This window comes from Ailuropoda melanoleuca, chromosome 14 (genome assembly GCF_002007445.2).
Source record: "Ailuropoda melanoleuca isolate Jingjing chromosome 14, ASM200744v2, whole genome shotgun sequence".
NCBI classification, from domain to species: Eukaryota; Metazoa; Chordata; class Mammalia; order Carnivora; family Ursidae; genus Ailuropoda; species Ailuropoda melanoleuca.
Window position 1 is genome coordinate 17,302,365 of NC_048231.1, and position 26,755 is coordinate 17,329,119.

The 26,755-nt window shown below is 46.5% G+C and overlaps 1 protein-coding gene and 1 long non-coding RNA gene across 2 annotated transcripts in view; one reads left to right on the forward strand and one right to left on the reverse strand.

Annotated features, from left to right (window-relative positions):
- The window catches only part of LRRC74A (leucine rich repeat containing 74A), a 40,277-nt gene that overhangs the window by 1,986 nt on the left and 11,536 nt on the right, over nt 1-26,755 (forward strand). The window contains exons 2-8 of the mRNA XM_034643043.1: nt 10,108-11,018; nt 12,659-12,802; nt 15,950-16,122; nt 18,704-18,811; nt 19,866-19,962; nt 23,303-23,352; nt 23,691-23,772. Coding sequence (XP_034498934.1) covers nt 10,931-11,018; nt 12,659-12,802; nt 15,950-16,122; nt 18,704-18,811; nt 19,866-19,962; nt 23,303-23,352; nt 23,691-23,772 — 742 coding nt within the window. The 5' untranslated portion in view covers nt 10,108-10,930. The remainder of the gene's footprint in view (nt 1-10,107; nt 11,019-12,658; nt 12,803-15,949; nt 16,123-18,703; nt 18,812-19,865; nt 19,963-23,302; nt 23,353-23,690; nt 23,773-26,755) is intronic.
- Nucleotides 24,591-26,755, reverse strand: part of LOC117796020 — a 4,517-nt gene continuing 2,352 nt past the window's right edge. The window contains exon 3 of the long non-coding RNA XR_004620313.1: nt 24,591-24,852. This is a non-coding gene — a long non-coding RNA (uncharacterized LOC117796020). The remainder of the gene's footprint in view (nt 24,853-26,755) is intronic.

The window sequence follows — 26,755 nt, forward strand, 5'->3', positions numbered from 1 at the left end:
GATTTAAAGATCTGGAATGGGGCCCTTAACATGGACCAAGTTATGCTGGTGTACAGTTTGGGAACCTCTGCTAAAAGACCTGCCCTCGACTGTGCCGTTCAATGCATGAGTGAGCAGAGTGTGTCAGGCCAACTGATGCCATACTCTTTCAAAGGCTCTTCCCCGAGGCCAGGTAAGCGAGACTGTCCTCTTTTTGTTTCCTAATCCATAATCAGCTACGTAGAAAAGTGTAGGGGGATGTGAGCATCACAAGGATAGAGTTAGACCACCTGAGTTCAGATCCTGGCTCTGCCAACTTTCCACCTGTGGAACCTCTCAGGTTACTAAACCTCTTGGAGCCTCAGTTTCCTCCAACCTAGGGTAAGCTGCTAGTGTTTACTGTTTTTTTGTTTGTTTGTTTGTTTTAATTTAAACCCAAACCAGCTCTGGCTACTGGTAATGTAGGGTCATCTTTTACAATCCCTGGCAGAAATTAGGGCATTCCAAACTGTAATGCTAAGCAAGCCCTCACTGCAGATTCCAAGGAGACTTGGCCTGGAGAAAAGCAGCCTTGGGCTTCCCCAGTCAAAGGAAAAGTATAATACAATATGCACCATCTGCAGTCTCATCGTATCAGAAATATTCCAAGAAGAGAGACCAGATGAGTCCCTCAGTTCATCCCAACTGTGATAACAGTGGAGGCGATGATCAACCACTGAGTGGTTGCAGGAATGCAGACCCTGTCTAGTAGGGTCAGTGGAAGGCTTTGCAATACTTTGAGGGATACGAAATGTTCTTTACAGGGAAATTTCCTGTATACAAGAAATGTAAGCCCTTGCGGGTTCAAATTTCACTTCTGCCACCAGGTATGTTTGGAAGTTCAAGACGGCTGCCTTTCTTCATTTACTGGTAGAACATGTGTATCATACAGGCTGGCATAATCCTTCCTTTCAGGATTGCAGAAGCTACTGACCAAGGCCTAGAGCAAAGCTGCTCAGGAGAAATACAATGTGAACCACATATGTAATTTAAAAAAATTTTAGTAGCCTCATATAAAAAGAAAAAAAAGCAGGTGAAATTCATTTTAATAATATGTTTTATTCAAATGCATCTATCCAAAAAATTGGCATTTCAACATCATCAGTACTTTAAAATGAGATATTTTATGTTCTTTTTTTTTCTTTTTTGTACTAAGTCTTTGACATCCAGTGTGTGTTTTATGTGGACAGCACATCTCGATTTAGACTAGCCCCAATTCAAGTGCTCAGTAGCCACAGGGGGCTAGTAGCTATCATACTGAACCTGTGCAGGTCTAGAGGGCTCAAACAGCCTCTCAGATAAGATAGGCTGAAAAGAATTGCCTACATTCGACTCTTACGATAACCTGAGATCTGTGCACTCCTTCTAACCTGGCCTCTGTAATCCTAGTGTTTCCTCTGGGATCTCAGGATTTATGCTAGATATTCCGAGAATGTGCCAGATTGGTCTGAGTGATGCATTCACTTATTCACTGATTCCTGTGTTCATGTATTCATCAGATGTTTATCAAGCACTCATCAATGTTCACCCCAACCTCACCCTGACTTTTCTTGACCTCAGGCCCCCTCCTCCTCTTCCATTGCAGACTCTAGCCCTGACAGTTTTTCCTACCTCAAGTCTTCCCATGCCCAATGTCAATGATGCCCATCCCAAACCCTAGAAGCTCGGGTCACCACCTCCTCAGCGGACTCATTCCCACTGTACTTCAGACACTCTTAGAGCATCTTAGCTAAGTACAGCTCCACCTCTGAAATCCTAAGTTCACACGCCCACCCCAATGGATCACCTCATGGCTTTCTGCCTCTCCCACTCTCACTTCTGCTTCAGCTGTTAACTTCATCAAACCCTGGAGTTCTCTCATCTGTCCTCATGCTTCCCCTCAGTCACCATTTCTTTCTCTATCCAATATGGAATCCCCATGAACCATCTTTTATCACTCTTCTCAATATCAACTCTCCTGTCCACGGTTCTTAAATGACACCTGCTGAGGTCAATAAAAGCATTCTCCTCCCTGGCTCTGACATCTGGTCTGCTGAGCACTGCTGAATAAAGTTACCTACCCCTTGGACTGGAGCTGTTAGTGTGCTGGTCTTCAACCTTACACTTCAGCCCTCAACACTCCCCAACAATTCTTTGTTCTTAATTAGCTTTCTCTCCCATTTCCATGATGACCATTCTTTTCTAACTTGTTGTCCTATGATCTCCCTTCCTGTTCTCCGGAGATCACCTCCCTGCCAACTGTAGAGAAAAAAATAGAACCACCAAGTCAAAACTCTCTACTCTTTGTTGCCACACCAACACACTGACTGGCATCCATAACCACCTTACTTCCTTCCCTCCCAACACAGTGGCTGACCACACCATCATGCTTGGGATTCCTTCTTCCTGCCTCTTCAGAGATTATGCTCCTTCTGCTCACTGCTCTCCATTTCTTTCCTAACTCCTTCCCATCAACATTTAAACATGCCTCAGATCTCTCCTGTGTGAAACTCTCCCGCAGCCCAAGGCCCCTCCCACCATCCCTCCATCCCCCCACCTTTCCTTCACAGCCAAGCTTCTTGAGTTGTCTGCTCCTGATGTCCATACTTCCTTACCTTTCATTCATCCTCATTCCACTGAAATGTAGCTTCTACCCTCAACACTCCACCGAAACTCCCCACCAAAGTTCCCAGGGCCTTCCTTGTTGCCAAATTTAATGGGCATGCTCCAGGCTTTATTATTTCTTGAATGTTCTATAATTTTGCATAATTCCCCCCTTATTGTAAGATTCTCTTCCCTTGGTTTCTGTGACATTCTTGTTTTCCTTCTGATTCTGTGAACATTTGTCCTAGTGTGTTTCATTTCTGAATACCCCCTTTCAGTGATGGTGTTCCTAGGATTTCATCCTTGGTCTCTTTACTCTTCTTACTTGAAAGTCCCTCCTTGAGAAAATTTCACCCCTCCAATGGCTTCAGATACCATCCACATACTGACAACTCACACATCTATGTTTTTATTCCTTTTCTTGGGTCTTGGATTCATAAATCCTTTTGCCTGTGGACCTCTCCAATGGATGTCCCAGAGGCAAAGATTCAACACACCCAAAGTTGCATTCAGCACCTTCCCCCACCATCCTCCAAAAAATGACGGCCCCTCTGTCCCCTCAATTCCTTTGTTCTCTTCTTTCTGAATGGCACAATCATCTCTCAAGTTATCCTGGCCTCCAACTTTTTCTTCTCGCTTTTACTTTCATATCTGATCTGTCCCAAGTCCAAGGGGTTTGATCTTCTTTATGTTTATTCAGTGAGTCCATTTCACCCCTGCAGCCACTTCTAACTGGTGTTTATCATTCTCCTGTCCTCAATCTGCTTTCCACACTGCAGCCAGAGCAGTATTTCTGATTCTGCAAATCATGGCCATCCCACTGCTGCTTAAAACCTCTCTGCAAACCTCCACTATCCTCAAAATGCAGGCCAAACTCCTTAGCATAGCAACGAAGGCTCTCTGTTGTGGCCTCCACCCACCTGCCGCAGTGGCAGTGAGGATCCCACTTCAGCACAGGGACTTTGTAGATGTTTTCTTCCCACCCTCAGCTCCCTCTACTCCTCCCCTGGGTCTGCCCCTCCCTCTACCTTCACTGGTTACTGCCTAATGGACCTTCAAGTCTCAACTTAGACACTTCTTCCTCAAGGAAGCTGTCCTGAGTCTCCAGCACCCACCCACACACAAACACACCACTGCCCCCAGTTTGAACCAGAGACTTCCTCCTATTTGCTTCTCTCACACCCTTGCTTACTCTGGGCCCAACACTGTCACTGTCTCATCAGTCATCAGTACCCCTCAGTAAACTGTGTACTTTCATGAGGTTCGCCACTCTGCTCCCATCGTCTAAGGAGCACTAGGACATCCAACACATAGAATGAACGAACAAACAAACGAATGAATGAATGAATGAATAAAAAGTTCTTCTTTCTGAAGAGCTTCAGTTTCATAAGGAAACTGAGCATAATAAAACCCACAAAAGTGGACACATAATGGGGAATTTCTTGCTTTATAATTCTGCAAGTGTCTTTCTTTCAAAGGCTCCCCCCCATACTTGAAATCGCACTTGATTTACAACTACCATTTAAAAAAAAAAAAAGCTCTTACAAAAAATGGGATATTATTACATCGAATAATAATGGCATCTGTTTCTTTCTTTGTTTGCACTTCCTCATCTTGCCTCCTTCACATGGTTTCTGCCAACTTTCTTGGATTCTTTTCTCTCCGTTCTTTCCTTGGAGAACTAGAACCTTCATTATCTCATGCTAATGGCCATCAAATACAATGGCAAACTTTTCCCTAAAGGACCAGATAGGAAATAATTTTGGCTTTGCAGGCTGTGGGTCTCCATAGCAACTTGACTTTGCCATGTGGCTGCATGAAAGCAGCCACAGATACACCTAAATGAGTGATAATGACTCTATTTCAAGAAAACTTTATTTACAAAGCAAGCAATGGACCAGATTTTGTCCTCAGACTACAGTTTGCCAACTCCTGAAATCTGTCACCTGAGCCCAGACCCTTCTGAGCCATGAATGGAGAACAACCTTGTCATGTTAAACCAACAGCAAGGGGGGCAGTATAGAGAGGCAGAATGGGCTCAGCAACCAGACTGACTTCATTTATGTCCCAGCTCTGCCACTTTCTAGCTGTGTGATTTGGGGCCAGTTACTTAGCCTCTCTGTGCTGAGTTTCCTCCTCTGTAAAATGGGAATCAAAAATAGGATCTCATGATAGCATAATAGTAAAGTCCCTAGAACAGTGTCTACACTTATAAGTGCTGTATAAATGGTACCTTATAGGATAGTAATGGGTCCCTCTGCCGTGTTCCCCACTAGTGAACTGTTGTAGCAATAAGACTGGCCATAAAGAAGGAAATTTTCATTCTCTTAGTACTTGTCCATACCTTGCCCAGGGTGACATTCTCTTTGACTCATTTCAAGTCAAAACCACACCTTCCCTCCTCCCCTGGGACTGTCTCTTTAGTCCCTGCTCTGGATTAACTGTTGAGTCAGTTTACCTCCCATCCCCTAAGTGCGTTACGCCTACCTCCCAGCACCGTGGGAGCTTGTCTCACAAATTAGTACTTTAAAAGTACAATATTTTGATTAGGTGGGTCATCACACACTGATTATATGGTTTCTGAAATGCTAGCCCCACAAATAACCCCAAAGGATCCATATAGTCAACAGACTTTTGACAATAGTAAAAAGGCAATTAAATGGAGAAAGAACAGAATTTTCAACAAATGGTGCTGGAACATTTGAACATCCACATGCAAAATGAATCTTAACCCATACCTCACAAAGGTATCCTTTATACCTTATACAAAGATTAACTCAAAATAGATTCTAAAGAAAGCTATGGAAACAGATGGTGGTAATGGTTATATAACATTGTTAATGTACTTAATGCCATTGAATAATACATTTTAAAAGGGTTAAAGTGATAAAGTTTATGTTAGCATATTTTACCACAATAAAAAAAATGTTAATGGATCATAGACCTAAACGTAAAAGCTTAAACTATAAAACTTCTAGGATAAAACATAAGAGAAAATCTACACAACCTTGGGTTAGGCAGAAAGTTTAGATATGACACTAAAAACTGATTGATCCATAAAAGAAAAAAAATTGGTGATTTTGATCAATTTTGAAAATTTTTCTATTATGAATTTTGAGGGGTGCCTGGGTGGCTCAGATGGTTAAGCATCTGCCTTTGGCTCAGGTCATGATCTCTGGGTCCTGGGATTGAGCCCCATGTTGGGCTCCTGGTTCAGCAGGGAGCCTGCTTCTCCCTGTCCCACTGCTACTCTCCCTTTCTCATGTTCTCTCTCTCGCTCTCCCTGTCTCTCTCTGTCTCAAATGAATAACTTTTAAAAATGATGAATTTTGAAAAATTATCAAAATTATTCGACTTTATAAAAATTGAAATGTGTACTCTGTGAAAGACACTATTAAGAATAAGAAGCTGGGGCACCTGGATGGCTCAGTCAGTTAAGCGTCTGCCTTTGGCTTAGGTCATGGTCTCCTGGTCCTGGGATTGAGCCCCACATCCGGCTCCCTGCTCAGTGGGAAGCCTGCTTCTCCCTCTCCTGCTCCCCCTGCTTGCATGCTCGCTCTCTTTCTCTATCAAATAAATGAATAAATAATAAAATCTTAATAAAAAAAGAATAAGACGCTAAACCATAGACTGGGAGAAAATATTTGCAAACAACATTTCTGACAAAGGACTTCAGCCCAGAATATATCAAGAACTCTCAAAACTCAGTAAGGAAATAAAACACCCAGCTTAAAATAGGCAAAAAATCTGAACAATAAGAAAGATAGATGAATGGCAAAAAAATCATATGAAAGGATGCTCAATATCACTAGACATTAGGGAAATGCAGATTAAAACCACCAGGAAATACCACTACACAATGAGAACGGCTAAACAAAAACAGAACTGGCAATATCAAGTGTTGGCAAGAATGTGGAACAACAGATGCTACCACATATTCCTAGGGGGAACTCAAATTAAAAAGTTCCTTTGTACTTTGGTAACAACGTGGTGGTCTCTCACAAAATGAAACTTACACCTGCTACGGACATGCAGCAATCCCACTCCCAGCATTTGCTCAAGAGAAATCTCTGTTCACACAAAAACCTGTATGTGATTGTTTATAGCTGCTTTATTCATAAATCACCAAGAAAGGGGAAATATGAAGATTTAGCAGGTTAATGGATAAGGTGTGGTTCATCCTACAATGGAATATTAATTACTCTGAAATATGAAGGAAAAAACTATTGTTTCATGCAATAACATGGATAAATCATAAATGCACTTTACTAAGCGAAAGAAGCCAGACCCCCCAAAAAAATGACACATTGTATGATTTCATTTATATGACTCTGGAGAACGTGAACCTATAAGGATAGAAACGGAACAGTGATTGCCAGGGGTTAGGCTGGGAAGGGGTTAATCATAAAGGGGCAGCATGAGAGAAATTTTCAGGTGATGGAACTGTTCTGAGTGGAACCATGGTAGTAAATACATGACTCTGCATTTGTCGAAACCTCCAGAACTGTGCTGTACAAAGTGACTGTGGCTGTATGTAAATTAAATAAAATCAACCAGGATATTGGGTGGGGGGGAGACGAAATGCAGGCTGTGATCAGTGAACCCATGTTACAAATGAATCAAATAACCACATTGAAGGGGCTTGGAAGAAAGAGTTGCCTAGATAATTTGGCGGGGGCGGGGCGGGGAGTATTTCAACTGGATGCGTAAGGATAAACACACGTGTACACACACACACAAACTATATAACAACAAACACTGTATTTTTAGTTGGTAAATTTGTTTCCCCTGTTATGGTTTAGCAATTCTAAAACTACCTTATATGTATACTAGAGATGAGCAAATAAGTAAATGTATTGTAGTAAATGAGAGCAGGGTTTCGTAAGGAGAAAAAAATGACAAATATGAAAACGGGGAAGACATGAATGTCTCCAGTGGTGCTGGACTGGAATCAGAGGTATTGGTGTAGTCATGGCTTTCGTTTAATAGGTATACAGATAGATGGGCATGGAAATAAATACAGATGTGTGTTATGCGTGGGGTAGTATATATACAGACAGATGGACAGAGGTGTATTTCCTCGCTCTATCCACTCGGAAGGACTAGGAGCAGTGCCAACGCAACAGTGCTGAGCATGCCAGCACCCAGACCTAGGTTTTCAGTCTCCTTGGAAAAATGCTTGATGCCTGTGGTGCCAGGAAGGAAGGAAGGGATCAAACAAATAAAAATAAAAGGCAGGACGCATGTCAAAGGGGCACAGGAGCCAACCTGAGTGAGCTCCCATAGCCAAAGCTCGAACTTGAACAGCAAAATAATGATAGTACTGTATTGAAAAAAATAAGCATCCATGATCTCTGTTAATATAAACAACTGAATAAACAAATAAGTAGAAGAGAGGGACCACTCTCTTCCACAAAAGAATTCCCATTAGCAAACATAGAAGGATTGTGGGAAACAGAAAATCACCATTAAAACATGACAGTAATAATGGTTGAGGCAAGATCTCAGTAAGATCAATAGATGCCAAAATTATTGGGCAAAATAAATAGATAAAAGTATTGGGCAAAAAGTTTAAGCAGAAATAGGATATTTGCATAAAACATCTTCTCCAAAAGATGTAATAATTATAAAGGGGAAAACAGTAACTTTACAGCAGATAAACGTGGCAGATACCACCTTGACCAAGAGATCGATGTAATACATATTGACATCATGTGTCCCTGATATGTGCTGAGAAGGGCACGTCAGCCCTGGCAACTTTCCCAGTAATCATGACAAAACATCAGACAAACCCAAATTGAGGGACGTTCCACAAATTATCTGACCAATACTCTTTGAAAGTGTCAAGGTCAAAAAAGACAAAGACAGTAGAGAGGTCATATTTTGGGAGAGACTGAGAGAGACATGGTAACACAATGTGGGATCCTGGAACAAGAATGGACATAGTGAAAGAATCGGTAAAATACAGATGCGATCTGTAGTGGAGTTAATAGCAGTGTACCAATGTTAATTTCTTACTTTTGATAATTTTGCTATGCAAGATGTAAATACAAGGGGAAGCTGAGTGAAGAGTATATGGGAACTCTTATTATTTTTGTAACTCTGCTACAGTCTAAAATATTGCAAAATTAAAATTTTAATTTAAAAAAGTATACCCCTGGGGCATCTGGATGGCTCAGTTGGTTAAGCATCTGCCTTCAACTCAGATTATGATCCCAGGGTCCTGGGATGGAGCCCCTCATCGGGCTCCCTGCTCAGGGAGGGAGCCTACTTCTCCCTCCCTCTCTGCGCCCCCCCACTCATCCTCTCTCCCTCGCTGTCAGATAAATAAATAAATAAATAAATAAATAAATAAATAAACAAATAAAATCTTTAAAAAATAAAAGGGATACCCCTCAGTAATAAACTTTTAAAATAACATATAAAAAGAAGTTGCAGATACATTTTATGATGTTAAAAACATATAAAATTTTTAAATTATGGTTCTTGAACATTTTTATTTCTCCATAATGGACTCTTCCCCCCAAATAAATAAATAATTGCTGTTCATCATCATAAAGAGAAGCTCTGATTAAATCATGCTCCTGTTCAAAAATCTTCAGTGGCTTCCTATTGACTTTTCACTGCATTGAATCTATCCCTAAAATTGCTCTGGTCCCTGTTGCCTCCCTTTTCCCTACTACTCCCTGCACCCTATATTCTCCCAAACCCACCTGGGGCTCTGTTGCCCTCCTTTATTCTGCATTCCTGGGAATGCCTTTTGCCAGGACTTTACTTGTTCAGAGCCAACAAATGCTCCCCAGTATGAAGAAACCTCACCTTCCCTTGAACTCCCAGAGAATCTCCCTCATGACCCTTATCAATTTCCAGTAACTGTCTGGGGCCTCTGCCCAGTGGCTATTCGGGATGATTTCCTCCAAATTTTCTATTTCTCACTTTGTGCCTGAGACCACATGGTGCTGTCCAGACAGAGCACCTAGAGTTTAGACCAGGACCAACATACTCTCCAGTCCCCTTTTTTCTCCTTTAGGACACTTTCTTATCCTCTGCACCAGCATGGAGCAACCCGGATGCCCAAAGGGTCTTCAGGACTCATGCTTACCAAATCATCCTAGGAGCCGAGCACTTCCCCTGGTCTGCTTGGTGTTTCTTTCAAGGAATCACTTGACATTGGACCAGTAGAATGGTGTCGCCATGCTGATTTGGGGTAACCCAAATTCGTTTTATGAATGGGAGCTCTGCCAAAAATATTTGCCCACGACCCTCACACCTTAGGGGTGGCTGTGTCAATTTCTATCTTGTATGATATATGCCCTGAAAGGTCCATGCCATAATCATGTCTGTACCCCCTCCCCACAGTGGTTGCCTGTCTCAGCACCTTGTACATAATAAATGCTCTGTAAATATTTCACAGAACGAATGCCTGAAGGAATGAGTCACATCTCAGATATACATTTTTCTTTTGGTCCAAGGTTCTAACTATGGCTTCCCTACACAAATTCCTAGATTGTCGTCCTTCTTCTGAGTGGCAGAGAGGGATTTCCACGTCCCCAAGCCCTCCAGTCACTGACCTGACTGTTGATGTGCTGAAAGTTTATCAAGAAGGAACAAACACTCCTCCAGATTCTCTTGAGAGTCCACTGCAAGTGAACTTCAACTCCAAGACATGTGAAAACAGCCCAGCATGTGAATGATGGTTGAGTGGTTTCAAGTTAGGCAGCCCGGTAATTTGGGTTGAACAATGCTTTGGCTGCAACAAATTGTAGCGATAGAACGTCTGTTTGTCGGGCTTTGCTTTTGATCTTCCGTGCCAAGGTTGAGGATACTCTCCCGAGGGGGAAAGAAAAAAGGAAAGAGAACTGGGTAGAAGAAAACGGACTTCACCCATCACTGAAATATTTCGTACCTGAAGCACAACCACCTTGAGAGAAGAACATGGTGGCCGCTCTTCACAGTCACCTGACTAAGGGGCTTGGATTTGCTCCCGCCTCAGAGGGAAATACACCACTACTGAGAGGCCCCCCCACAGCACCTGCACACTCACAGCCAAGCCTGGGCTTGGCCCCTGCGGACATATGAGAAAAGAGGACCTGCCAGTGCCACCAAGAGGGTGGGAGGCTGGCTGTTGCCAGGTCCACCCACGTGGATCACAATGACTGCATGAGGTCACCGGAATGTTGAAGAGGTGAAATGAAACCGGCTCCTAAGTCACAAAGTCACAGGCAGGTGGGCATCCTTTCGACAGGGCTCCCAGGAATAGAGCTGTACCACTTCCCCCGATGAGCCGGGGAAGTAGCTACTTATCCCCGACAGAGTTGGGGTCCAATCCATGCATATCCTGTTCCCACCAAAGCCCACTCTCCCCACGGCTTGCTGGGACAGAAGCATAACTCCAGGGCCCCCTGGGATTTATCTGTGTGAGGGCAGGGTGCACAAACCTTGAGACAGAAGTGAATGGACGGGTGTGCATCCTAGGGGAGCAGCACAGAGGTGGCAAGAAGCTGGCAGCAGCCCCCGAGAGGGTCCTGGCATCATGGACAAGGATGAGCTTCTTGACCCTGAGACAAAAGGTGAACAGGCATCCCATCTCTCACCTCTCGGGCCCTTCTGGGCTGCCTCAGTGTAATACCCAGTGATCACACGGACCCCGAAGTCCCCTCCCCTCCTCAGGCGGGACCCTCTAGAATCCGGACGGTGTGTTACAGTGACTTGGCTTCAGGGCTTCCCAAACAGGGAGAGAGAGAGTTGGACGCAACGCTCTGCTAGCTCTGGCTAACTTTAATTTTCATTTTGTGGGCTGGCCTGTGTCATGTTGGGCGTCTGAAATCAGCCATATTGGGAATATTTACGCCACCCAAACTGGCTAACACTACAAATCAGGATTTTATTTTTTTTCCGGAGGGCCAGTTAAACATTCACTGGCATTCTACTGGTTGGATGGAATTCTGAAATTGTATGACTAATGAGGATATTAAGACTCAGAAAGTCATCAATGTTTGATGGCCAAGCCGCTGTATGTCTTCTAACCGCTGGGCCACTGCTCCTTCCACCCCTTATCATGCAGACATTGTCTTACACTCTTGGAAATAAATATTGGAGCTTGGGTTTACAGATAAGGACTAAGAAAACACAGACCTGCATGGACTCATTAGGAGCCGCACTTTCTTAGAACCTGGGTGGTTAAAACTTGGGACTGCCACCACAAATGCTCAGCCCACCCAAAGAGTAGATTGGCCAAGTTCCAATGGGCTACTGGTCATGGAGCATGGCTCCCCCAAACTTTGCATCCCACAGAGGTGGGATGACTAGCTCTGGACCCTTGTGTGAGGTTTTCAGGAATCCATGCTGGTCCCAGATCAGTGGTCCAATGGCAAAAAACTCATGTCCAGCGACTGTAGGGACTGGTGGGAGGGAAGCATAGGACATGGATATTTCATCATAGCAATTAATTTCGACCCCAGCAAGATTTTGCAAGCCCTTCTTCGTGGTCCGAAAATGTTGGGTTGGAGCAAAGAGAAGCTAGGTCAAGTTCTTAGGAATCAAGTTATCCTTTCTCCTTGGGACTGTTCCTATTCCACTGCATTTCACATTTGACCCAAGTCGCCTGCCCTGCCCCTGGCCTTCTGCAGCATGGCTCGTGCCCGCCAATGAGGAAGCCTAGGCATTGGCACACATCCTCTCCCTGAAAGAGTGAAGTAGACCCTGAACCCCACCCAAGCCAATGAGAAGGAAAAGAGGGAGCAAGGAGCCAGTCTCTGAGATAGGCCCAAAGCCGGGAATGGGGCAGGAGCAGGGAGTCCCCAGAGGACACAGGGGGTATTTAGCACAAGACCGTACAGAAGATGGGGAGGCAGACTGTGTCCGGGAAGGAGGGCTTGTAGAATGGAGTCCCCCTGGCGGGACTGAATGCGCACCGCAGTTCCTTGGCACCCGGAGCCCCATGAGGCTGGGGCGTCACCGGCTGTGGCCGGACCGGCTTGCAGAGCAAGGGAGCATAGGGTGGGCTCCACGTGAAAGGCCAGCCAGCAGGTTTCATTTCCCCCATCAAGGAGATGAGTTTTTCTTCCAGATGATGAACCCAAAACTGAGCCAGTGTCCCAGAACAGTGATGAAACCCTCTACTGTGAGGCCGAGGGCTCTGTGGCTGTGGAAAAAGAGAAGGCAGCCCGGGAGAGCTCCGAAACAGACCTGGAGATCGAAGGTGACAGTGGGCCCTTAGTGGGCAGGGTGGTGGGGCACCTCCTTCCTCCGAAGCTGGCCAGCTTTGCTTTCCCAGGTTGGCCCCGGCTCTGGCCCAGTGGGCTGTCCTGCAGAAGGAACGTGGCAGCAGCCCGGGGCTCAGCTTTATGCCACGTCCTCTTCAAGGATGGCCTGGGGGCGGCAGCTGCAGTTCATGGCCTGTGCTCGTGGCCTACCTGGTGAGCAGAGCAGTCACATCAGCTTGTTGGAAGCTAAACCAATACATGAACAGGGAATTCTGGTTTTCTCAGTGTTTCCACATGTGGCGTCTTCTGTCATCTTTGCAACAGTCCCAGGAGGTTGTCTTTATTATCCGCCTTTTAAAGAGGAGGCAACTGAGGCTTAAGGAGATTGTGTGAGTTGCCCAAGGCCACAGAGAGCTGCCAGTGTTCGCCGATCCCCTGTTTGCCCCACTCTGCTGATCTGCCATCGTGCTCCGGATTGTAGGGGGGCCCCTGGTGTGTCTGTGGCCCGTCTTGCATCCTGGTGACTTTCCTCTCTACTCACATTCCAGCTCTTGGTCCTCCTACTTGAGCGTGTGCCCTGGACAGGGCAGGTGTGCCCTGGGAGCTGGGAGGGCAGGGAGAGGGGTGCTGGCTGAGCCGCGGCAAAGACTCTGTTACTGCAAACAATGCCTTTACCCTCTTCTCCCTGTTTCCCCGAGGAGGGAAGTGCCCAGAACACCTGGGAAGCAAGGTGAGCATAATGCTCGCCCTGCCTGATGGGCCAGCCTGGAACTTCCAGGCTGAGGCTAGCCCAGTGGCCTTCCTCTTCTGTGTTCTGGCGTCTCGGTCAGTCAGTTCATAAACCTCCCCACCCGTGGTCAACACACAGCTTCCCCTCCACATATGCCTCCTTCCTGCCTTCCCCCCACCCTGCGTCTTGTTGTTCTTCTTCTGACTTCTTTACCATGTCAAGACTACCGCTAATGTACTGTTTTCAGCACAGAATTTCATCTGGTTGGAGGGGGTTGCCGATAGAAACTGGATGTTTTCTCCCAGATTCCTACTTCCATCCCATTCCTCCCCCGCCCTCCAACTCCCCACAAGAGATAACACTGTTGCAAGCTGCCTCTAAAATACAACCAGAGGGGCGCCTGGGTGGCTCATTTGTTAAGTGTCTGCCTTCGGCTCAGGGTGTGATCCCAGAGTCCTAGGATCGAGCCCCGCATAGGGCTCCTCCGCTGGGAGCCTGCTTCTCCCTCTCCCACTCCCCCTGCTTGTGTTCCCTCTCTCTCTGGCTGTCTCTCTCTGTCAGACAAATAAATAAAATCTTTATATATATATATATATGTGTATATATATATTATAAAATAAAATAAAATACAACCAGAGTGGGGCACCTGGGTGGTTCAGTCGGTTAAGCATCTGCCTTCGGCTCAGGTCATGATCTCAGGGTCCCGGGATCGAGCCCCACATCAGGCTCCCTGCTCAGCGGGGAGTCTGCTTCTCCCTCTTCCACTCCCCTAGCTCATGCTTTCTCTCACTCTCTCTCTCTCTCTCAAATAAATGAATAAAATCTTTAAAAAAATAAAACACAACCATATTGACTACAGCTAGAAAGGGTCAGCAGAGTGAAACAGAGCAGAATTAGTGCCAAGGACCAAGGTGGGGGTTACCAGCCTTGCCTTGGCAAACAAGAATCTCTGATGACAACTGTGCTGTGCTGGGACAGAAACCCAGGGCCCAGCTGCTCCGGCTTCTTGTGCCCCTGCCGCTCGTGCTGAGGTGCTGGGAATGGGGCAGGGAGGGCTTCCTGGGCAGGCCTGAGACCTGAGCCCGGGGACAATAGCAAGCCGGCCACGAAGCTATGGAGGCGGGAGAGACGGCAGTAGAAGTTGCTCGCCTGCGACGTGCTGTCTGTCCTATGGAGCCGTGGTTCTCACTCGGGGGCGATTTTGCCCCCCAGGGGACACTCGGCAGACTGGGCCGGCGCGGGCTGGAGGATGCTACCGGCATCTCATTGGCAGAGGCCAGGAATCCTGCTTAGTAGCCTTCACGGCACAAGACAGCTCCTCTCAACCGAGAATTATCCAACTCAAAATGTCGGAGAAGGCCAGTTGGGAGCTGTGCCTGCAAAGCCACCTTCCTTGTAAAGTTGTCCTCTCCCCGACAAAGCTCTCATTGTCTGCCTCAGAAATGTCCGGGGTGGGTTGGCCAAAGGCCCTGGCATCCGAAGGAAAAACAGACACAGGCTTTAGACCCCAGCTGCCATCGGAAGCCCTGCCATCGAAGGCGCTCACTTAATGAGGAGACAGCTGCGAGGGCGTGCGGCACCCCGGGAGGCCCGCTGCCCGTTGACCATGAGCCAGGCAGGTCTAAAGCCCAAGGAACAAAGGCCCCAAGAGGTTGGAATGGAAAGATAAAGTCCCCTTTTCTTTTAGCTGGTTTTAGCGCTGATCAGCTGTGTCTGATTTGAGGCTAGATTTGTCATGGGTAAAGGAGGCATGACCGTCCTTTTTGTGCGGAAAAGTGACATGCAAGTCTTTGAAGGAGGAAAGCCCACTCAAATACAAGCTTGTTTGTTTCCGGCTGATTTGGGGGGCGTCTCTCCATCTTGCACTGATTCGACACCTCGAGGAGCCCACTCAGTCCTACTCAGGGATTTTAAAGTTGGAACCTCCCTAAATCTTTAGTAAAGCTTTCCTTGTGGCTCTCATTTTAACAGTGGTCATAAAACTAATTAGAGGCTCCCCTCAACTATCACAAATGAGCTTCTTGTCTGTTTGGCCTTTCAGAGCTGTCCTACGGTGGGCAAGAGAGAGGGGCCTGTATGCATCCTTGATAATCAGTCCTGGATGTGGGCAGCCTGGGAAGGTGGGTGTGGGCACACTGCTCCTTCTCCTAGGAAAGCTTGGGGCCTCAAACCAGGGGCCTTGTCTCTTACCCAAATGGAGACATCCATCTGGGGCTTTCTGAAGTTTGGGTCTCCCTCCCCCACCTCCGGCTGTCTTCCCGATTGGATTCGCCTCCCAGCACACACACACCTACAGGGACATCCTCAGGCAGAGCGGACACCAGGCAGAAGCGCACCTGGCCCTGGGTTAGAGAAGAAATAAGGCAAAGGTGGAAGACAAACCCACTTCATCCACTGGCATCTTTTTGTGTAGATATGGAGAAATTTTTCACCACCGGACAAAGGGAGCTGTACCTGGAGGCCTGCAAACTGACGGGCGTAGTGCCTGTCTCCTACTTTCTCCGGAACATGGAAGAGTCCTACGTGAACCTCAACCACCACGGGCTGGGCCCCAACGGTACCAAGGCGATTGCCATAGCCCTGGTGGTGAGCATGCCAGTGGGGGCACGTGAAGACTGGTAGAGGTGGGAGTTGAGAGAGTGCTGGGCCCAAGACTCAGNGCCCCAACGGTACCAAGGCGATTGCCATAGCCCTGGTGGTGAGCATGCCAGTGGGGGCACGTGAAGACTGGTAGAGGTGGGGGTTGACAGAGTGCTGGGCCCAAGACTCAGAGATCCTCCATGGGGCCCTAAATTTCAAGCTTTGTGCTCACCCTGCCCTAGGCTCTGCTTGACTGCCTGTTGATCACCTAACAGGCATGGATGCCTCATTAGCTCCTGGGAAGGGGGCTACTAGGGACCTTGGCCTTGGAAGCCTGTGCTCTTTCTGATTCAGGAAGCAAAGGCAACAGCCCTGAGTAAGTGGCTGGGCTTGGCACTAATGTAAGTGCATAATACGAAATGTCAGCCTGGGTCTCAATTCCAAAGCTCACCTTTGCTATAAATGGGTTCAGTACTGAGCTCTTCTATTCAATGTTTGTCTTTTGCAACATTATAATTCTTAAAAGATCACATTGTAGAGTAGATCATGTTTTCCCACAGGAATAATTCTCTCTCTCTCTCTCTCTCTCTCTCTCTTTCTCGGCTTGGCACGAGCAACCAAGGAGCTGACCTTGAATTCATCATGGCTTTATATAATTATAAGTGATTGTATACAAACCAACTTCCATCCCAAAAAGCAGAACATGTGAAAACTGTAGGTCAGCACACACTGTTTGTTCATTTAGGACGGTAAAGAGAAATTCTGATTTAAAACAAAGGAAGCACTCGCTCATTTTGGGAAATAGAACAGCATTTGCATTTAGCACACGCCCATTAAGAAGCTACATGAAATGTGAGATTGTGGGGCTTTCTGGGAGGGTGGGAAGAGGGGAAGAGCAGAGAATGAACAAAGCCATCTCGAAATTTATTGAGTGTTGAAAGACTGATTAATGAGGTGTTAGGAATGCACCATTACCTCATGAGTTTCTTGGGGGAAAAAAGGATAATAATGCAATTCTCTCAGGACTTGGGCCACTTGTCTCTTAGTAACAACAGTTTCTGTTTGGGGGGAGATTTCTCTTCTCTGAGTCTCTGTTTCTCTAATTTGACAATCACTGTGACATGTCGGTGGACTGAACTGTTATTTATCTTTTGTACTGTTCAACGTGGCGCACGTTGTGTTCCCTGGCTTAGCTTAAAACCACCCTGACCGTAGCAGTCGTTATTTCATGTGTCTCGTCCCTCCCTGACCTGCCCGCCTCCCTGCCCTTGCTCTGGGTGGGGTGCAGGGGTGTTCTCTGCTCACGCGTGTTTCCCCAGCAGTGGGCACAAAGAGAAGCCACTGGCTACTGGCCTGTGTGAGACGAATGTGGACTGGCCTCATGAGGGGGCTGCTGGCTGCCCCACCACACCGTGCTGGTCACCAGGGTGACTCTGGAAGTGGCCATCCAACCCCCCGACCTGGACACTATTCAATGACACCTGGCCACCTGAGCCAGGACCCTTGCCTTTGAGCCTGATGGAATTTTGCCCGCCCCCGAGAGCTGAGGCCAGAAGGCCCTGAGTGGACTGTCCCGCACCCCAGTACCTGTGCTCACATTTGCCCTTTGCCCGGAGCTAGAGCTCCTTACCGCTGGCCACCTCTCTCGCTGCTTGGCGCACTTCGAAAACGCTCAAGTCCAATGATGTGTCTGTTCTCCCTACCTTTCCATACCGGGGCCAGAGGTGTGGAAGGGGAAAGTAACAAACAGTGCTGCTTACAGCGGACCCCTGGTCCTCCTGCTGCAAGTCACTTGCTCTGACCTTGCTGCCTGCGGGAATGCCAACTAGCAGGGATGTGATATTTAAGACTGACTGCCAGGTCCTTCCAAGCTGACCACGTCCTGACTAAAGAGACATATCAGATAAGCCAGAGGCTAAACTAGAAGCAAGACCTCGGGAGGAAGCAGGAACACTAGATGCTTTATGTTTAAATACCCTGATTAAATGCATCAAGTTCTCCTTAATCTTAGAGTAGGTCACCACTTCTCTCCTTCAGGCCAAATAGCTACAATCTGTTTAGCTCATCCCTGCGCCCTGCACTTTTCAGGGATTTCTTTCTTTTTTTTTTTAAAGATTTTATTTATTTATTTGACACAGAGAGACAGCAAGTGAGAGAGGGAACACAAGCAGGGGGAGTGGGAGAGGAAGAAGCAGGCTCCCAGCAAAGCAGTCCGATGCGGGACTCGATCCCGGGACTCCAGGATCACGCCCTGAGCCAAAGACAGACGCTTAACAACTGAGCCACCCAGGTGCCCCACTTTTCAGGGATTTCATCGTTTTAATGCCCCTTTCTAAATTCCCCCGCAGAGCCCCGTTGGTGGAAGTGCCCAGAATAAGCATACTGTCCCAGCACACCTCAGCGGGACGGCTCGTCCCCGGCTTCCTCCTGCCCCTCCCCACCCTCCAGAAGTGCTAGCCTGCGTCTCAGTACCCTCTGAAAAGGCTGGGATGTTCAAGGGAGAGGACAGGCTCTGGGCAAGGGCAGGGAACCGACCGGGTCACCGACTCCCTCTGTCTTTCTCCCCCTCCCCTTGTGGCGGCCGAAGTCCAACACGAGTGTCGTCACCCTGGAGCTGGCAGACAACTGTCTCATGGAGGAGGGCCTCCTGAGCCTGGTGGAGATGCTGCAAGAGAATTACTACCTGCAGGAGATGGTACTGGGCCCTGCCCTGCTGGTTCCCACCCCCACACTGGGGCTCCCGGAACCCCCCTGGGATGGCCCCGGCCCCAGCCAGCCTCAGCTTTCTGCAATCGGCCTGGAGGCCCCTCTCCTCCAGAGGTGACATCTCAGAGGAGGGCCGTGCGTCAGAGGCTGGCGGGGGGCGGCGGGGGGCGGCTGTGTTCCCTGTGGCCCGAGGAAATCCTAAGAAACCAGTTCTGTCTGGACCTTATAAGCCCTTCTGCAGAGTCGCTTTAAAGTGAACTTAGAGAAAATAAAGGCGTGAAATAGTTTCATCAAACACAATGTGTCTGGAGACAGATGATGGTGAGAGTTGCATAAGCATGTGAATATACTTCAGACCACTGAACATACCCTTAGGAATAGTTATGATGGTAAATGCTGTGCTATGTCTGTTTTACCCTATTTAAAAAATGGGGGAAAAAAGAGAGGAGAAACAATTAAGATAATAATAGCTGGTTTAACCAGGGATGTACTGTATGGTGACTAACATAATATGATAAAAAAAAAATTAAAAAAAATAATAGTTGGTTTATATAAAAGTCCCTCCCACTAGCCGAAAAGGACTGTGTCCATTTGTATACCTACATGTTCCCAGCACAGTCATTCATGCTTCATGAATCAATGAATGGAATTTACAATGATGAATTACTCTATAAACTAATCTCTCAACTGCTTTATGCCAAACTCTCCAAATGAAGCTGTGTTAGGTTTCAGAAAAAATAGTACAGTATGCTTACCTAAAGTGCTAGGGCTAAACCAGAGAAGTGGGGAGTCACCAAAGCCAAATTCAGAGAAAACAAAGACCAGTCGGAAGGCCTCACAGCCAGGCGTTAGGAAAGCTGAATTCCCATCGTTCTCTGCTTCTTTGCTCTTCCCAATGCTTCCTACCCTTTCACCCCTGCCCCTCTCTCCACCCAGCCCTACTCCCTGTTGCAGGCCTCAAATAAGCCCCACCCCAACACTATTTTTTAATGAGGGTCCTTGGGTGGGATTTTCACACATATGAGGGTGTTCTTGCCTTTTAGAATATTTCCGACAATGATCTTGGCTTGAAGGGGGCCAGAATCATCTCAGAATTCCTTCAGAGAAATACCTCTTCACTCTGGAACCTCCAGCTTTCAGGTGAGCCCATGGAAGGGGTGGGAGAGGACAAGGGGATGAAAAGGAGAGAAGGGAAGAGCAGAGAGAATCCAGAAGAGAGCGAGCCAGACCAGGCCCCCTCTGAGTTCCAAGATCAGAACACTGCTTCTGTGCCGCGCTAAGCCCTCTGGTCATCCTTTCCCCTTTCCCATGGCCACACTGGCTTCCTGGGTCTCCTGGACAAGAGACTTCTGACTCACTTGGCAGCATGCCTGCCTCTGCTTGAAAGTCTCCACCCCAGATATCTGCATGGCTCACTCGGTTGCTTTATTCACACCTCTGCTCAAATGTCACCTCCTGAGGGGGGACTTCCCTGACCTCCCCTCCATCACCATCACTATCCTGTTTCCTTTCTGGGTTTTTCTTAACAGCATTTATTGCTACCTGACCCCCAAATGTACACTCAGTTTTTAATTAGTCTGTTATCTGTCTCTCTCACAGAAAAAAAAAAGTCACTTGAGAACTCTAGCACCCACAGACTTGTCCTCACCCAGGTTTGTGGTTTGAGTTTATATTCTCTTCAGGGTCCTGGAACCCCTAAGAAATTGATCTAAGTAGTCCCATGCTGGTAATGACCTGGGGCACGCAACAGGAACAAATAGAACACCTCATTGGAGGAAAAGTCCCTCGACCCAGGCTCCAGGCTGCTTGGGGTCCCCACAAATAAAGCTCAACTGAAGACGGGCTCACAGCCCAAAACAGCAAAACAAGGAAACAGAACACCGTGTGAGCTGTTAGATTCTAACAAGTGGCTGCATCCAGAACTTGAGAAAATAGAATTATTAGAAATAGGGGTGCTTGGGTGGCTTTGTTGGTTAAGTGTCTGTCTTCAGCTCCTCAGGTCATGGTCCTGGGGTCCTGAGATTGAGACCCACATCAGGCCCCCTGCTCTGTGGGGAGTCCGCTTCTCCCTCACCCTCTGCCCCTCCCCCACTCATGTGTGCGTTCTCTCTCTCTCTAAAATAGATAGATCAATCCCAAGCATTAGGTTTATCTCTATTTATTCAAGTCTTTTTTTATCTTCAATAAAGTATTATGTTTTTTTTTCCATTGGAAGTCTTGCACATTTCATACTGGGTCCAGGTGTTTTACCATTTTATTCCTGCATGAACAGAATGGTCTTTCTATCATATATTCTAAGTGTGTATTACTGATATGTCTGAGAGCTATTAATTTCTGTACACTGATTCTATATCCAGTCACTGTATTTATTTATTTATTAATTATTTTTAGGAAGAGAGAGAGAGTATGCAAGTGGAGGGTGGGGAGGGGCAGAGAGGAAAGGAGAGTGAATCTCAAACAGGCTCCATGCTCAGTGCAGAGCCTGACATGGGGCTTGATCTCACTACCCTGAGATCGTGATCTGAGCCAAAATCAAGAGTCAGACACTCAACCGACTGAGCCACCCAGGCGCCCCTCATTCTTTATTGAGTTATCTTACTAGTTCTAACATTCTGTCAGTTAATTTTCTTGGATTATTTAGGCAGGTGATCATGTCTGCAAATAATGGGAGTTTTGTCTCTTCTTTCCAATATTTATAGCTCCCCATGATTTTCTAGTTGCATTGGCTAAGGCCTCTAATATAACATTAACATATTACAGAAAGCTCTGTAAAAATACAAATTACCCAGTCCCATCCCAGGCTGCTGAGTCAGAATCTTTAAAGGGAGGGATCTAGGAATCTGTATTTTATCAAACTGACAGCCAGCTCTACAATTTGTAACGACTGATGTAAACACAATTTGAACAGCTAAAAACCTAATTTTATGCCTTGACTGTCTTATTATCTCATTTTATTGCACTAGCACAGAGGCAACCAAGAAGCACGTGTGTCTCAGTGGATTCGTTCATTCATTCAGTAAGCATTTATGGAACACTGTTAGGTGCCAAGCACTATTGAGGTGCTAAAGATACAAAGATAATTAGTAAGGGTTTAAAGGAGAAATTTGGGGTAAGTCTCTGTATCACTTATTTTCCAGAAATCTTTTTTTCTTAAGATTTATTTATTTGAGAGAGACAGAGAGTGCACAAGTGCAGGAAGGCGGAAAAAAGGAGAAAATCCTCAAGCAGACTCCCTGCTGAGCACAGAGCCTAACATGGAGCCTGATGCAGGGCTCGATCCCAGAACCCTAAGATCATGACCAGAGCCGAAATCAAGAGTCAGATGCTCAACCGACTGAACCCCCGGGCACCCCAACTTTCCAGAAATCTTTTAAACTGTCTAGCAGGGCTGGAGCAAGAGTAAGATAAGGAAGGCACAAGCCTCAGTCCCAGAATTCAAGGGGCACAAAAAAACTCAGTAACCAAGTAAACAATATTGTGTTGCAACGTTTGTAAAAATAAAAAATAATGTTAAAAAAAGTCTGTGATGAAAAAATATCAACACTTCAAATATAAAATNCTTATTTGAGAGAGACAGAGAGTGCGCAAGTGCAGGAAGGCGGAAAAAAGGAGAAAATCCTCAAGCAGACTCCCTGCTGAGCACAGAGCCTAACACGGAGCCTGATGCAGGGCTCGATCCCAGAACCCCAAGATCATGACCAGAGCCGAAATCAAGAGTCAGATGCTCAACCGACTGAACCCCCGGGTGCCCCAATTTTCCAGAAATCTTTTAAACTGTCTAGCAGGGCTGGAGCAAGAGTAAGATAAGGAAGGCACAAGCCTCAGTCCCAGAATTCAAGGGGCACAAAAAAACTCAGTAACCAAGTAAACAATATTGTGTTGCAACGTTTGTAAAAATAAAAAATAATGTTAAAAAAAGTCTGTGATGAAAAAATATCAACACTTCAAATATAAAATGGGATCCAAAAGGGACAGACTATGGTGAGGTGAGTGAGGCCTAGCCATGCAAGCGCAGGGTCAGATCCTGCCTTTATTTAAAACGTTAAAGTTTTGTTCATCATAGAAGTGTTGCATTCATTATGATTTTTACAAATATCGCATTAAGATATTGCTCGTTGCGCTTACCGAGCTGAGATTTTGCGCACAAAGGGCATGCCTCACTTGTTCCCCTCTGGTCCTGGCCCTGCTTATGGATTTGCTTTTTTTTTTTTTTTTTATCACATGACAGACTTTAGGCGCTGAACTAGGGGCTCCTGGAACTCCCTGCCCTATCATGGCAGAGAAAGCAGAGAAGGTTAAAGAGAAAGGCAAACAGTTGCCTTTCTCCTGTTTTCTTCCATGTCTGTATATTTGCTTTAAGTACTTGCCACCTTTCCTATGGCTGATTGTTCCAAAGGGAAGAGCCTGGCAGGGCCAGGACGCCAGAGGGGAAGGGGACCATAGTCTGGACAGCATTGCAAACAAACCCCCTTCACTGCAGGAAATAACTTCAGGGACGAATCTGCAGAATTGTTGTGCCAAGCCCTATCGGTAAGAAGGGAGAGCCCTGTGGGTGATGGCCCTGGGTGATGTGGGGGCCTGGAGGGTGGCTCCGGGCAGAGAGAAGTAAGGTCCCCCTAATGTCTAGGGAGCTGGCAAGGATCTGGACTCTGCTGATCCTGACAACAGCCACTGGATGGGACAAGACCCTCCCAGCGGTCAACAGTTACACGAAAAAATGCAGAAAAGAATGTCTTTGGTCTAAAAACTCTCATCCACCGGATTTTTGGTGCATGAGAGCCCTCCATCACATGGCCCTGAGATGAAACAGTATTTGCAGCCATAGAGAAGCCAAAAATCACCTCTCTCTACACTGTTTCTTTCTCCAGACCAATTACCAAATCAAAACCCTGGATCTCAGCCACAACCAGTTCTCTGATAAGGGAGGAGAGCACGTGGGCCAGATGCTGGGTGAGTCCCCCACGGAGGGAAGGGGTCAGTAAAGGAGAGGCACTTGGCAGACAGTCACCTGTCAGGGCCGCATCTCCTGGTTTTTATTGTTAGTGAATGTTCGGATCATAAAGGGATGGAAGCCACACCCCAAACACATCTTAAGGGGGGCCAACACCTGATGTGGGAAAAACATAGGAAGAAATAACTTGCTTATTTAAAAAATAACTTACTGGGGCGCCTGGGTGGTGCAGTCATTAAGCGTCTGCCTTCGGCTCAGGGCGTGATCCCGGCATTCTGGGATCGAGCCCCACATCAGGCTTCTGCGCCAGGAGCCTGCTGCTTCCTCTCCCAGTCCCCCTGCTTGTGTTCCCTCTCTCGCTCACTGTCTCTCTCTGTGAAATAAATAAATAAAATCTTTAAAAAAAAAAAACAAAAAAGAACTTACTGACCTCAGGGAGGCTAAAGATGATTAAATATGCACAATGGGCATAAACTGTCACGAAAATGATTCTTTTATTTGACAACAGTAATTTTAAAACTTGTCTGTGATAAAAGATGTGATGGGGCAATGTTAAAAGAGAAGCAACAGATAGAGAATACATACTTGCAGCATCTGTATCATATACAAGATTTGCGTTCAGCATATTGATAAAAGATCCTATAAATCCAGTGGACAATGATAAATGCTCCCAATGAAACAATGGGCAGGCATATGGACAGGCAGAGAGAAAGCCAAATGCCTAAACTCTCTAGTGATTCGAGAAAAGCAAAATAAAACGATGAAAAGATCCACCTTGTCATCTACCAAAGCTGCAGAAATTTCAAGTCAGAGAATATCCAGTGCATTGACCCCAAGGGAGAAATAAGAACTCTCTGAAGCTGCTAGGTAAAGGCACTTTGTTGTTTTTGTTGTTGTTGTGTGTGTGTGTGTGCCGTGCGCACGTGTGTGTGTTTCGTAAAGGTACTTTGGAGAGCAGTTTGACAGTATTTAGTAAAATTGAAAATATATATTCTATGATACAGCAATTCACCTGTGCGTGTCTCAGAGAAGCTCTCACATGTGCACAGAGATGTCTGAGGAGGCTCACTGCAGATTTGCTATAAGAAAAAAAGAAAGAAAGAAAAGAAAAAAGTTAAATGTTCATTCCTGAGTAGAAACAGGGATCACTATTAGCAGGGGGGACGCTAGGTGGGGTGGTGAGAAAAAGCCCCACAGGGAAGGTGGCTTTTTGTTGAAACCTGAATATCAAAGAAGAATCAGCCATGCCAGGTTCTGGAAGCACAGCATACCAGGAGGAAAGAGCAGAGCCTGGCATGACGGGGGGAGGGGGGGGACATTGTAGGTGCAGCAGAGCAGGCAGGGGAGCAGCAAATGGAGCAGGCAAGGGAGGGGAATGGAAGGAGGAGGTCACCGAGGTGGCCTGCAGGCACTCAGTGGGGCTTGAGGGGCCACGACATGCATCAAGTCCGAATTCCCCACGTGGTGAGAAGTCAGTGCAGGGTGCTCATGTCCGGGAGTGACACAGTTTGATTTGCAGTTTTAGAGGAACCGTTTTGTGAAGGTTTATGTAGTTTTATGAAGAGCACAACTGAGGACAACCGGACTCTTAAAAACAGAAAACAAACTGGTGACTGCTGGGGTGGGGGTGGGGGACATGGGTGAAATAGGCAGAGGCAATTGAGAGATACAAACGTCGTTATAAAACAAGTAAGTCATGGAGATGAGAAGTATAGCGTAGAGAATATTGTCAATAATATTGTAATAGTGTTGTTTGGTGACAGATGGTGACTACACTTGCCATAGTGAGTGCCGAGTGATGTATAGAATGGTCGGATCAATATGTCATACACCTGAAACTAACGTAACATTGTATGCTAATTGCACTTTAATTAAAAAAAGAATGGAAGAAGCAAGGCCAGTTAGGAGGCTAATGCAGAAGTCCAGGCAAGACAGGACCATAGCTGGAGCTGAGGGAGGAGGTGGTGATAGAGAGGAGTGGATGGATCCAGAACGGACTTTGGAAGTAAAGCCAACAGGACTTGCTGTTGTGGATAATGAAGGAAAGGGAGAGAGAAAGATACATGCCTGGTTATTTTGTTTCAGGAACGGGTTGGATGGTGGTGCCATTTACTTAAATGGGAAAAACTCGAAGAGTAACAGGTATGGAGGGACAGGAGCCAGGAGCCCAGACTTCTGTTCTGGTCATGTGATGTTTGCCATGTCCTTTGACATCTACAAGGAGACGTGCGGTTTGCTATATGGGTTTAGCAAACCCTGAACAGGTCAGGACTGGAGATATGCATGTGGGAGTTAGAGGCATTGCAATGTATTTAAAACCATGGGGCAAGATGAGATCATCAGGCAAGGAGTGTGGATGGAGTTAAGAAGGTGGCCAGTGGACCACTGTGACACTTTTAGGTGTCCCAGAGGGGGAGAAGGAGCCTGAGCACGAGTGGTCAGCCAAGTAGGGGGAAGGTGAGGTATCAAGGAGCCAAGTAAGGGATTCTTTCAAGAAGGGGGAAGTGGTCTTAACTGGGTCAAGTGCTGCTTAGAGGTCAAATAAGATGAGGTCTGAAAAGTGACCACAGGACTCGGCAACATGAAGATAATTGGTGACCTTGACAAGAGCTGTGTTAATGAAGGAGGTGAGTGTGGAGACCTGACTGGAGGGGGCAGAATTGAAAATGGGACACAAAGAAATGAATTGGAAATGTGGGCACCTCCAGAAGCCCCTCAGGGACAAGGCTGGGGCAGAAAGGTGGGTGACATGGAGGCAGGAAGGTTCCTAACAATGAAAAATGCTGATAGGAAGGAAAGAAGAAGAAACCGGTCGTAAGGAAGGAAGAGGAGATAGTTGTGGGACAGAGTCCTTGAAAAGGCGGACAAAACAGAGGAGCACAGGAGAAGGGAGGAAAAATTAAAACAAGACGAAATCAGAGAGGGAGACAAACCATAAGAGACTCTTAATCATAGGAAGCAAACTGAGGGTTGCTGGAGGGG